The 13,917-nt window shown below is 40.1% G+C and overlaps 1 protein-coding gene across 1 annotated transcript in view; it reads right to left on the bottom strand.

Moving 5' to 3' along the window:
- Nucleotides 1-4,153: 4,153 nt before the first annotated feature.
- PKP2 (plakophilin 2) overlaps nucleotides 4,154-13,917 on the bottom strand; it is a 44,224-nt gene continuing 34,460 nt past the window's right edge. The window contains exons 8-13 of the mRNA XM_086755007.1: nucleotides 13,075-13,236; nucleotides 12,050-12,223; nucleotides 11,284-11,437; nucleotides 8,729-8,918; nucleotides 7,658-7,745; nucleotides 4,154-6,151 (exon numbers count right to left, since the gene is read on the bottom strand). Coding sequence (XP_086611133.1) covers nucleotides 6,083-6,151; nucleotides 7,658-7,745; nucleotides 8,729-8,918; nucleotides 11,284-11,437; nucleotides 12,050-12,223; nucleotides 13,075-13,236 — 837 coding nt within the window. The 3' untranslated portion in view covers nucleotides 4,154-6,082. The remainder of the gene's footprint in view (nucleotides 6,152-7,657; nucleotides 7,746-8,728; nucleotides 8,919-11,283; nucleotides 11,438-12,049; nucleotides 12,224-13,074; nucleotides 13,237-13,917) is intronic.

Here is a 13,917-nt window from a genome sequence, read left to right as displayed (position 1 = left end):
CTTAATTACAACCCTGAGCCCAGGTAATGGTGAATCTGTGCTGGACTTCAGAAACCTGCAAAACAGAACTTTTTAGCAATGCCCAGCCCTTAAACCTTGGCAATATGCACTCCAGCTTCTCATTTGCTCCACATACAAGCTAGGAGTTGTGTGCAACCCCGTCACAGTTTGCAGTGAGGGTCTCCTGAGGTAAGTCCTCCTTGCTGGAGGCTCTGGAAGTGCTGCTGACCTGGCAGCCAGATGGTCTTGCTTTCAGCCAAGTGAATTTCAGAGCTTCTGAAATTTCTCCTTTCTTTTGCTCGCTGCTTTCTTGGCCTTTCTCACTTTCACAGTTTACCCACCCCATACTTTTTTGCAAAGGTAGCATTTGCTGCCTGACCCTGTCCAGTCACACTTCTCGCTGGAGGTTCGGCATCCCTCCCCTCTCACCAGAGAGGAGCCAGCTCCCTTCCCTTCTCCCCACGTTCTGACTTCCCTGCCCTTTCCTCGAACCGCTCTGGCACTCACATCTCTTTCAAATGCCTCTGCCCGTCTTTCACACCAGAAGACAATTTTTCCTCCATCACTTTGTGTCATCTAAGCTGTGCAAAAACTTTTGCAATAACACCTGCAGGAGCATTACTGCTATGCAAGGCATCAGTTATTGACTTCCAGCTTTTAAGTATTTTCAGGTTGAGTAGTAGTATCATTAAAAAAAACCTAAGACTACAAAAATGTTGCTTGCAAATATTAGTTTGTAGATTCTCCTTTTCATCAGTGTGTACCCCATCAGGCCTGGGCTTCTCATCACTCTCTCTTTACTTTAAAAACTCTAAACTTTGTCCATATGCCTTTAAAACATCAAATACAATCCTATTAATAAAATATTATTTCAAGGTTGTACGTATCATATGTTTAGAGCAGCTTTTTTTCCTAACATCATGAAAGAAGATACTTCTTAAGGATCCTTATTTTAATTTTAAAAAAGACAGACTAAAATTCCTGTAATCCCAGTTTTGTTTTTAAGCATGAAGCAGCAGCTGGATAAAACAGCTAATCCAATGTGCTAGGAAACAGAAAGTGCCGCCCTGTCCCTCCTCAAGGATAAAGGTTGTTGTTGAAAGCCTCCATTGTTCTCTGTGCAGCATCCTGCATGTTACCGTGTTGTAACTGCAATGCAAAGGCAAAGGTAACCACAGCACAAACGCACTGTACAGACCTCTCCAACTATGCCACCAAGCAACATTTTTTTTACAAAGCGGAAGTTTTATGATAGACAAGCATATTTCCTCTTTACACTATTTCCTCATTTTAGGCAACAGCTTTTTTTTTTCTACAAACTTCATTTTAATCTCAGTTACAGATAATTCATCCTGCATTCCACATCCAAGGTTCTTCAGCCTTAAAAAGCTGTGTGGTGTTTAAACTTGTGCACAGTTTTAAATTGGGCTATGCCCAATGTCCAGTGTTTTGAGTTAAACTCAAGTGTGCTCATGTATCCTGAAGCACATTGTTCTTTCCAGGCAGAGTTCAAACATTACTGATTTATTTTGTTATTATTCCAAGCCAAACACAGCTATTCTGGCTGGGGGCCATTATCTTATGACCTTCAATGGGCTTCAGAAAATTTTTGAACTTTCTGAAAAATATTACCCTCTTAGGCGGCAGCTAAAAAAGCCCCTTCATAATTTTGCTGTGCTCACCCAGTGGCTCAGGCTTGGCTATTTCAATTCCTGGTGAAGGCACAGTAAGATATGTTTTTGAGGGTCAAAAAATGCCCTTAGATCTCTGTAGAACTGAGGGAGACCTGAAATCTCTTACTTAAGTTACAGGGGCTCCCAGATGTCCAAATACATTCAAGGCAGTAGTGGTGTCCCTCTGAGCCCCAGAAAGCAAGCGCAAGCTGGGGACTTTTGAGGCCAACACCTTTCAAGATGATATGTGAGTGATGGCAGCTCAGCTCGTAGTCCTACAGCTGCTTACAACTTAAGAGACTGCAAAACACAGGCATAGGTGAGAGTGGGCCTTGCACAATTTTGGAGGGAATATGTGGTGAGCATGGAAAAATGAGCCTAATGATGGGTGCACTGTATTTGCAACTGGTGTCACTGTTCCCTTTCATGGTCATGCTGCTGCCTGCTCTGTGACCAAGGGCATGGGCATGTTCAGAAGGCTCTGATACCTTGGGGGGATTTGCAGTATTGGCTCTGAACTGTAGCTGCTAAGGAGATACAAGGCAAATGCCTGCTTCCTCTTTTTTATATCTGTGGCTATTTAGGCTGGTCTGAGAGCTCACTAAGCATAATAGGATACAAATAAGGGAATAGGAGCTTAGGTTGAATAATGGAAAAATTTGTAACAAATGTTAAGTTTCTAAACCTGAATTATTTACAGTCACACTGGACACACCACTGGAAGATACAGCAGAAGAAAGGATGCAAGCAAACTCTGATTTCTGATCCTGAGCTGACAATATGTCTACTGACTATAGGAAAATGGTTTTGGCTCTGAACATGCGAAATGAGATAAAAACGGGCTTATTTCCTCATCATATGCAAACCTATTAAAATATCCAAGGTGTGACTGTAGAGCATGGCAAAACCCTGCTCTGTGTATACTCTCTGCTCTAAACCCCTTTTTGCCTTTGGTGTATTTGAGCAAATCTCCCTGCTGGGTTTCCAGTGGGCAGATGCTCTGCAGCATCTAAACCAATATGCTAGGTGTAGACTCACACGCTTATATTCACACTAGATTCTTCAAGCCTTGTCTTTGATGCACTGTGATGTTGAGCTCAAACATGCACTTTCCCCAGCCTGATTTCCAGATCTTTGTCTCATATTGGATGATGCCTTAGGGTCATGTTATCTTCCTCATGGGCTGCATCTAGAGTATGAGTCAGGAATGCAAGCTGAGGTTTTAATCAGTAGCAACTAAAGTAAAAGAACGGAAGAGCAGCTGCTGGAGTTGAAATAACTTTGGAAACATCAGTCTCATCACTTTGCATAGCTTGTGTGTGATTCACTCTGTGACTGTGCTCATTAGGCTATCTTATGAACCATCCCTCCCAAAGAGGGCTGTGAAGTCATACTGTTGGGCTTTTTGGTTCTGAACCCTAAAGACAGGAAAATGTGACGCTTCTGGCAAGCTGGAGCCTAAGGGCTAAACACAGTATTAAGCAAACGGGCAGCCTGAGATACAATCCCTCAGCTTTAATGAGTTGCCTTTTGAGGATGTACTGCCAGGCTAAGCAGCAGACAGTGAAATGGCTGGGATTCTTGTGTCATGGATCGTGATGGTGCCAGTTCATCTCACCTGCAGTTTTGTACAGGCCCAGAAGGGATGGTTGAACCATTCTTCATATATAGTATGTTCCTACTCAAAAGATGTCCCTCCTTTCCTCCCCCCCGCCCCGTGCCCAAAAGCCATGTAACCTAAACCCCATGTCTATGCACAATATAATGCAAGGAAGGGAGAAGAAAAAGCATTAATATTTAGAAGCATTGACAGCAGGAAAAAAAGTAGGAGGATGAAATGGGGAAAGGAATGACTAATTCTCTGGCAATGAATTAATGTCTATATTCTGTGGTATCTGCTATAACATCATCCGTACTAATTAAGAGTTCCTACTAAAGCAATTCAGTGACAGGTGGTTGTACCTCAAGATAGGACTGAGGACAGTTCCCAGTTCAGCCAAAGACTTTTTGGACGCTACCCAGTATGTTTACATTCAAGGTCTCAAATCTCCTCTCTGTAAAAGACCAAGTGAGGAGGTTCTGTTTCCCAAGTCCAAGACGATGGTGAGGATGATCCTAATTATATTTGAGATCTCCAGTGGTGATATGGCCCATGGTAAAGTTTACTGGCAAGGACCAATTAAAGAGGGGTGAAGACAGAGAATGATGGTGCTTTGATAGGTCAGCAATACTAGGCAAGGAGAGCTGTAACAGATTTTTAAAACAAAAATAAATTATTTGCAGGAGCACTCTGATGCCAACAGGAGCATTACACAGCTTGCCTTCAGTAACACTCTCCTGTTGTAGAAAAGTCTAAGTTTCTGTAGCTAGATTTAATTTTAAGATTAATTTGCTCTTTTAAAGGAAAGGCTAAGGCTTGAAAATACATTTGCTCATCCCAGCAAGTAGGTTCACTAATAACAACAAAGACCAAAGACAGATTTTTTGCATTAGAGAGAACACTTTATTATTTCTCTGACTAACATTCTTTGCTTTCTTTGGAGTCCTGCTGAAATGTTTTTGATTGCATACAAGTAGGAGATCAGTTGTAATAAGGTGTGTCATTGTTTCCCATTCCTGTTTATAGCTTTCAGTTGTTGCCAGGTCTGATATTCTTCTTGGTGATTTCTGAACACTGCTTTGGTTTTAAAGGGACATTATCAATAGAAACAACCCAAAAAGTTTGTACCCTATTCTTAAGGACATCTTACTGGGAGTTAGATATACTAAGCACGGCATTTGAAAATGCCCAGTATTGGTCTCTTTTTTTTTTTTTTTAATATCATGTGAGTTTCACAGAACTAAACCAATACTTGAGTATTTCTAAAAGCCCCCTTTCTGATCTTTAAACTGCAGTTCTTCATTCCCGTGCTACTCTGTATTTAAGTTTATCTTTGTATGTTAATTTTGCCTACCGCTACTTTTTGGGCAGTAAAAGTAGCCTTGTCCAGGTTTCCTGGTGTTTATTCATTCATGGCATATGCAGTGTTACTTGGGTTAACAAGTTAGAAGAAAAAAATCAGATTTTAATTGTCTTTTTTCTATCATATTTTAAAAACATTATAAAAAAAATTTCCTCAACATGCAGTGCTCTAAGTTCCCTTCCCCTGTGTTGTTTTTGGACCTGGAGTCTTTTGAAGATGACCTTTTAAAAAAACAATAGTATTTTTAAAACCTCTTACTGGAATGCATTTGATTTGAGTTATTCAAAGCAAATGTGGAGGACTAACAGACAGTATCAGATAGGGTTTTTTAGTGCTTCTTTTCCCTATCTGAGGATCATATCATAGGAATAGCCTTTAGGTGCTCAGGAATTTTTCTCCTCCTGTTACCTATTCCCACACATGCAGACGTAGTCCTTCAGTTATCACATTGCACGAAATTGCTGCAGGGAGGATGATTATTTCAAGTAAGAGAATATGAAGCAGGATCAGATGAATTCCTTAAGCAGCACGGAGCCTTATCTCTTGTGTGTGTGCATCTGTTTCTTAAAAAATAAAGGCAAGACTCCACTCCCTTTATGATATACAGATTAACAACAGAATCGTGTTGAAAATGCAATTTTCTTAATCACTGAATCACCAGAAACTAACTCTTTCACAAATTAGCAAGGAATGATGGATCTCAGTTCAGCCCAAAGTGTCTGACACATACTGGTTCTAGTTAAAACCCTTTCTGGACACAGTTATAAATTCCAACAGCCATGTGAGGGAGGATGAGAGGAGCAAGACATGATAAGACCTAATGTAAAATTCATTTTGTTGCTGTTGCTGATGAAATCTCAAAGGAAAGAGGCTTAAGAACCAGTGAGCACATGAATACAAGCAATACAAAAATAATTTTAACTTCATTGGTGCTTTTATAATGCAGGTAGTGAAACAGCTTCTTGTGTATACTCACAAAGTCTGGAGATTCTTATTTAGCATGTGCGAAGAAACAAAAGGGTGAAAAATTACCGTGTCCTCAGCAGTGCACTTGATGCTTACCCACCATAGAAAACTATTTGTATAAAAAAGTCCAAAAAGAATTTGCTGCCAATCAGCATTTCAAACCTCTCTGTATAAATATCTGTTAGACTAAAGGCAGTCACCTGAAGCTCTGACTAGTGGTAAACCTGGATGAAACTTCACCTCAGGCATCCTGAAGAATCCATTTTTGGTTATTCTTATATTGATATATATATGGTGACAAGAAGGTGATTAGGATTAAAAATAAAAAACAGTTATCCTCTGGTCGCTCAAGTTTTATATAAAATCAGACTCTTTTTTCTGAGATACTTCCTCGTTAAAGATGGCAACATCAACTGCGTGAAGATAGTTACATTATTTGATGTATGATCTCCTCTGTCTTCAGTGGTGTTATGATCTGATTCAATCTTTTAGTGAGTTATAGGCTTTTGTGGTCCGGGTGTTGATGAAATCTGCCTTCTTAAAGTCAGCCTTTGGAATGAAAGAAACAGAATAATTAATGATCTTCAGTGCCGATTCTGCAAGGGAAGGATGGGTTCAGCTCTCTAAAAGCTAGGTATAGGGTATAGTCAACAGAGACACAAGAGGCATCTCTCAGGAGTGACTCCATTCAGTCTAAGACAGGTGAGATGAATCACTGGAGCTGCTTCACTCTCTCCACTGACTGTACAGGAAGCCTATTTTTCCAGCTCAGTTCTACAGATGCCTAACTCTTAGATGACTAACGTCAGCTGAGATTAACCCTATCTGAACAAAGAGTACAGGCCAATGCCAAAATGACTCGGGATTTTATCAGTCTCATTTGATCAAGTGATTTGTGTTGCTTCTTAGATTGACTTCAAAAACATCAGGTAGCCTGCAGTTTTCAGTGCCGTACGTGATATCTCTAGGGGACCTGATTTGCACAGGAACAGCAAGTTACCAACATTTTTTGAAACTCAGACCTGACACATTCCTTACAGGCATACCCAAAGTACCAGTGACTTCAGAAAATTCCTGCCATCAGAGATATTGCTGTACAGTAAAGTCAGGAATGTAGTTGCAAAAAAACAGAGATAACAAAATCCAGTTAGAGTTTATATGGGCACAGCACCCTTATTCTTGAATGCAGAGTTCTGGTTTGTGGGGCAGTATACCGCTGAGTGTGATGCAAGACTGTTAAAGGATGCTACACAAAGAAATTTTTTTTTGAGCAAACTTCAACAAAAAATCTACAAGAAGAAAAAAACTGCCTAATAAAGGGGAGAGCTTGAAAAAAATGAATAGTTTTAGGTTATAGGGAATTTTAGGGGACAGAAATTCTGAACAGCAAGAAAAGAAGGAATGAAAACAGTTTGAAATGCAGGTTGAAGGTAGACAGGTTTAAGTCAACCCAGCTGTATGTTGACAAAGCAGACACAGAGCTCCAAAAGGAAAGAAAGAAACTGGTTTGTTGGCTGATTCATGCTGGTCATCTTTTGTTTGATTTTTGACTGTGGCCATAAATGCTTGCCACACCTTTCCCAGGCCCTACCTTTTTGTCTGAATATAACTAACACCTGGGCTCGCAGACCATACAAACAAGAAGGGGAACAAAACTGCTCTGGTTTTAAAGCAGGAAGCTGCCTTGCCCTGCCTGTGCTTTCCTGGCACCTTAGGGCACTCTGTGTCACATTGGTTCAGTCCATGGGGGATGGACACCTACGGCGCATCACTTCTCACCATCTGAGACTTCTGGTGGGCAGCAGCAATGTTTTTCATAAATTTTGCCAGTGGATATAAAACCACAGAGGGAGAGAATACAAACACAGATGAGCAAAAATTAAGAACGTGCATTACTTGTGCAGGATTATGTACAAGTAATAGAAACACCAAATTCAGAGACCACCTGAAATCCTGTCACAGGTTGCAGAAGTGCTAAGGTCCCTAGAGGACAAATGACAGGGTTCTAGGTCCAAAATGACAGATTACAGGTCTTTGCTCTAACCCAGATCTTACCTTTTTGTAAGCGCTGTGGAGATCAGTATGTGACCACAAGGAGTAGAGGAGGACTGAAGCAGCCCTGCTAGCTTTGCTGAACTTATTACTGCAATTTTGTGAAAAGAATGATAAAATATGTTTAAATTCCACTCCATAATCACAGTGCATGTGCAGACTTCAGCAAACATAACCTTGTAGCACTTTTTCTGTCTCTCTCTCCTCCTAAATGCTATTTTACTGCTCTTTAGGTATTCTAGCACATTTCATGCTGTCCTGACTACTGAAACAGATGCAACATAGCTCCCCGCTTCACTCATTCTTCAAAATCAGAGAGAAATAAAGTACTCTACAGCCTTCATCTTAGAGCAGCTATCACACTGTTCATATTCAGTTGAGGAAAATACGCCTTCAGATAACAAGCATTCAAAAGGATCTTTCCAGCACGTAAAATCTCTGGTTAGTTAGGTAGGATTTAAACTATTCAGAGCCTCATGAGGACTCCTTTACTGAGAAAAATTTCCTCTTTCATTTTGTAAAAAGAGAGGAAGGCAAACAGAATAATTATTCATAGTCACAAAGCATTAATTATTCTCTTTTGAGTAAACATTGGTTGCACATGATTACGTATTAAATAATGATTAAAGGAAATTGAACATCTATTTTCTAAAATGCCCCTTTATAAATAATTTTTAAGTACAGTTCTATCAGCTCTGTAAAATGTATTTCTGCACTTTTCTGCTAAAGATTATCTGGGCTGTGTTACAAAGAACAGGAAATATAGAAACATTTTTGGGACAGATAAGATCTGATGGTCAGCCACCATATGTATGAGAATACAGATAATGTTGTGCTGTCATCTTCTGAGGAACTATTTAAAATGCTGGAATGTGGCAAATCTAGCTGCGGATGAGATAAGAGATTTTTCCGTATTTCCCAATATGTGCAATTCTATTCACATCCCAGTCACTTATTTAAGCTGTTCTGTACCTTAAGGTGCAGTGTTTCCCCCACCCAGGTGTCAGAGGTCAGAGTTTCTTTTTTTCCCCAAGGAAAGGAGGAGGGGGAGGGAAGGCTTCTCAGCCATCTTACCAATCATTCATGCTGATGGCAATAATCTTCGGTAGGCCATCAGCACTCAGGAGAAGCCGTGCATTGTGAGAATTGCTCTGTGTCAAGTTGTACAAGGTGTAGCAGATGGACGCTGTGGTTTCACAGACAATATCAGACCCCGGAACAGACTCGGGAAGTATCGAGACCAAATCAGGCAAAACTTCTCTAGCTACAAGTTGGAAGAGAGACAAGCAACTCCATTACTAACAGGTGCAGGTTTACCTAGGGGTCCTTACTCCTCCCTCACTCCTCCCCTTACACCTATCAGGGTGCTGTGTGCTCCCATAACAGAGTCACGGTTTCAAACCTGGATTACATCCCCACAGTTTATGTTAAGCTGCGTCTGCACTAAATTGGACAGTATGTATTTTGCTGCTTATATTCAATACATTAAAACCTGGAGCACTGTAATGAGGTCCTAGGCATGTGCTAGCAGCAGGCTGCTACTTCCCAAAGAACCCTGTGTGTCCTATAGGTAATCATGGGTAGAGTGATGTGCAGCAAACTGAGAAAGAGTGACTACAGCACAATTTTTACTGCTGAATTTGTCAATGGTCGGTCCAACCCCATCCTTGCAGGGAGATTGGACTAGATGACCTTTTAAAGGTCCCTTCCAACCCTAACCATTCTGTGATTCTAAAAGGGTATGCACACACTGAACCTTCTGAGCTGGTGTGTAAGTCATCTATTTAAGAAGAATTCCCTATTCTGAAGCCTGTCCTTACTCAAGAAACACCGCGTCACTTTGACCACACTGGATGTGACCCTACCAGCCAACTGAACAGCAAACAGCAGCTCTGGACAGCAGCTGAGTCCTACTGTATACTGTGTGATCTGTGCCCTGTGGACCAGAGCTGACAGAGAAAATTAAAGCAATAGGTCATAGCCAGCTGCTCCCAGTGTAAGAATAAGCGCTGGGCAATAGTTTGGAGCATTTTGGGTCATTCTCCCTTTCTCTGTAACCAGCGTTTCACTTGGACAGAACGCTTTGTTCTCCATGAGTTCTGCTCATTCCTCCAGATGGGTGTGTGACAATGTTCATGTATATTGAGATTAAATTACATGCAATTTAGAAAAGAACTTCTAAAACTGGATGAACCACCTGCTATACTAAGTATCAGTCAAAGCAATTATGTCAGACATAATAGTCCATTTTTTTTTTCCATTGGTAAATGAAGGAAGACGATTTTTAGAAAGTATACATTTGGTAGTGTCTTGAAAACATCTGTTCAGAACAAATGTTACTTTTTCAAGTAAAATAGGAAATTTTCTGCTGTTTTTAAATCATTTAACTTTTAGAAATGTTTTATATTAAATTAATCTCAATTTCATACCAAAGGTTCATTTTGCTTGATAAATATAGACACTTTATCTAGGAAAAAGTATGCCCTTCCAAATGTTTTCCTTCGGCCAAAATTATTTGGAGAATTTGACCTGAATTGACACATGTTTTTAGTCAATCAAAAAGAACACCTTTTCATGGAGAAAAGGTTCACCTGAAATTCTCCCAGTTCTTCCTGCCATGGGTTAAACAAGAATATGACTGTGAATGTGCAAGATGAAGCACCTTTCTGCAAAGCTTTATGCTGTTCTGTCTTTCTCATATTATTTCACAAACTATTTTCCTGATGAAATCCCAATTTCTTCTTCTCAGGTTAATTCCTACTCTTTCTGGGGGATTCACCACTTGTAGTTTTTAACACCATACAGATTATCCCTTTGAAATCAGCCCAACAACATATTATAATGTTTTCATTAATAGGGAATGTTCTCTAAGGATTAAACAGTGCCCAGGAGACTGCTCTGCAGAATTTTGAGGTTAAGCTACCCCAAGAACCAGCTGTATGGCTGTAATTTCCCCTTCCCCCTTTGGTGGGAACACAGAAAAGGACAACAAATGATGTCAATTTATTTTATCCTATCAGCATGAAAAAAACTCAAATATACATTAAATTGGAGTAAAAATACTCAGAATAGGAATAGCTTCTGATGTGAAAATAATTATAACATTTTAGGAACAAGGTCTTCCAAAAACTTTAAACTATTTTCTCTATAGAATCTTTTAGCTTCCATTCTCAAAAAACTTATACAGGAAAACTGTGCAAGCTGCAAGCTTCCAGAGCTTTGTGTCTAAAAGAAGAAAAATATTACTTTTGCCAGAAGAATTGGAGATGTTCTGTGATTTCTCCTGAAGGATTACAAAGCTGTGGCAGAACAGAACTCAGCATTCACCTTCCTTTACCCTATTTTAAGCAAAAGAAAAACTCCCTCTCCAAATCTTTGTAGATTTTACTTCCATTATGCATTTTCTGAAAGTAACATCAATGGAAGTATCTAATGAGAAATACACAATTTAGAGGAAACTTGAGGTTAGAGTCTTTCTTAGGCAAAACTCTTTGTTTTCAATTCTGTATAATGACTGCAAGTTTCTGACCTAAAAAGTCACTTTTTTTTCCCACTTTTTTATTTAAAGAAGGAAAGCTTAATGTAAAGAGAACAGAGAAAGAAAGCCCATAATGTTAGTCTTTGCTCACCTATATCACTTTGCAGAGAGGTGTTGCGAGACAAGTTCCTGAGCAGTGAGACTGCTGTCTTCTTTACTGTTGGGTGGCTTACATGCAGCATACTTCGAATACTCGGAAGGCCGTTTGCCTTCTGAACAACAGTCCGGGCCACCGCAAATGGCATCTGTTATAAAGCACGTGGCAATAACATGTCATTACCATGAATATATAGCCTCATAAACAACCACAGCAGCTTCTCTACATCAATTTAAGCACATTTAAAATAGTTTAAATCCAGAGCTACATATAAGCTGCAACAGAAAAGGAAAGTGATATAAAGGAAGTTTCAAGCCCTCTTTCTCCCATGTGCTCTTTGGCCAGGTCCTCAGCCAAAACTTGACAGAAGTCATTCATTTCTTCACCATAAAAATTATCTGTAGTTGTGTTAGAGCCTCTCCCCATGGCACTGATTACGTTCCACAGAACCACTTTTTTTTGGTGCTTTTAACATCTACTTATTCCTCACTGTGCAATGAATAGGCAAAATTCCATACGTGGGGATCTACAAAGAGGGAGAAGAAGCAGTCCCCATATTTGCAAAGCAAGAAATAGCCACACTGCCAGTTACGATGTTCCCTTTAATGTTCTTCGAGTTCTTTGATCATGTCTGTGAGACAATGACTTGTCAGTGGTTACCTGATCTCAGTACTGTGGGCATGTTACACTCCAGCCCTAAACTCTATACATTCACATTAAGAACTAAATGACAAGAAAAAGAAAAAAAAAGCTGACTTACTGGTCCAGTGCCTGCTGTGAGGTTCTGAAGAGCCCCCAGGGATGCTTCCTGGGTATAGTTTCTGGTACTCTTTGCTATTAAGGAGAGATATATCCTAATCAGTGTGGAATGCCAGAGTGATTCAACACCTCTGGGATTGCTCTTTTCCTCAGGTAGTGGGGTGTCCTGCTGCTTCTAAACACATAAACAGATAAAGTCTTTAGAAACAGTGACCTTATTGACTTAATGCATCACAAACTAAATTAGCCATTTCATAACTCTCTATGACCAGGTTATTTGCAGATTATCAAGTTGTGAACTCAAATGCCAACGTGCAAAATTTAAACATTTAATTATACCAGCCACTCCTTCCAAAAAGAGGAGAGAGGTATGGAAAGAGCTGCTTCTTTTAATCTCTCAATAACTGATGATAGGGGCTGAGACCAAGGAGAAACAGAAATAGCCTGCTAGAGTTGAACTGTGGATGGAATGGGAGAAGGCAAAATACACTCCAGCAAAACTAAAAGATGGGGAAGGTTCATCAATCTTTTCTTTCACTTTCCCTCTCCCCTGATACCTGTTTTCTTTCCAACAATTCCCAGTTGCCAGAATACTTGTGATTTGTACCACATGGCAATCAAAAGAAGAGGTCTTGAGATAGCCCAAAACCTAGCAAGTCATGGAAGTGGCAAGTCACCTTGTGCTGGTTTCACTGGTGAAACCATCACAACACCCAATCATTGGTGAGGCACTTGCACAATTGCCGTACATGGTAGAAATACCACTTAAATCCATCAGTGGGGGTGAAACTGAGTGGCAGTATTCCTAAACTAATGAAACGGTGAATTGCTATGTTATTTTCACCATCAGTAGCTGAACAAGATAATGGGTGTTAGGAAAGGCTGTCAATAAATTTGCATTTCTAGGGCAAGTAAATGTCATACTACCAGAAACATCAATGACAGCTTGTTAAGTAGATTACAGCCTTATTCTCCAGAAGTTGCTACTGATTAACAAAATAAGATATAAGTAAACATGTGCTTTACCTCTTTTACTTTTCTGCTCCGTGTTCCAAAACAGCCTGGTGTTTTATCATTGCTAGAAAGATTTCTTCTTTGCATATATATGCTCTGGGCATAGCTCTCGGGGAGCTCTAGCTCAAGCTGGTAGGAAAGATTGTGAAGAATGCACACACAGTTCTCTGTAGCCTAAAATAACAAAAGAGTAGAAATCTTGAAAGCTTTGGCATGCGTTGAAGGGACATGCATAGACATGGGAAGAGCTTTCATTTTTGGATCTTCAACAACTAACTGCAGAGCTTCTAATGGCTTACAGAAGAGCTAGTCTTCGTGCCAGTGATCCACAAGACTGCATTTACACTCACAAATTAAACATGCTCTGGGATGTCCCTGAGCACTGAGGCCAACTGACACAGAGGGCTTGCCTTTGGAGCGGGGTGCATGCCTGTTGGAAATGGTCCCGGGACATTATAATTCCTGAATTTTGCCTGGGAATTGTTTGGGCGAGTGCTATTTGGCATAGACCAGAAGTGTGCCAAGGAATGTTTAAGAGCTTAAGAGTAAAGATGATCACGTACACACCTTGTCATCACGTCAGCAAAAGGAAAGCTCTTTTTTTTTTTTTTTTCCTAAGAAGGAAGCACTTTTCTGTGGTAGAGTGCTTTTTAAAATTAGTTGTCCCTTTCTGGGCATGGCTAAGGTCAGGTGTACAACTTCTGAGTGATGAGTCTAGTGGCAAATAGCTTTATTACCAGTTCCTCCTTTTTCTTTTAAAGTAAAGAAAAAAGGAATGAGTGGTTTTGAGACAAAATGCAGCAGGGAGCTATTGGCACAACTATCATGTGCTGGATTGTCCCTGAAGCTAATGGC

This window comes from Chlamydotis macqueenii, chromosome 1, assembly GCF_036417535.1.
Source record: "Chlamydotis macqueenii isolate bChlMac1 chromosome 1, bChlMac1.mat, whole genome shotgun sequence".
NCBI lineage: Eukaryota > Metazoa > Chordata > Aves > Otidiformes > Otididae > Chlamydotis > Chlamydotis macqueenii.
Note: the sequence above shows the minus strand (reverse complement) of the source record. Positions and strands in the feature narration are given on the sequence as shown.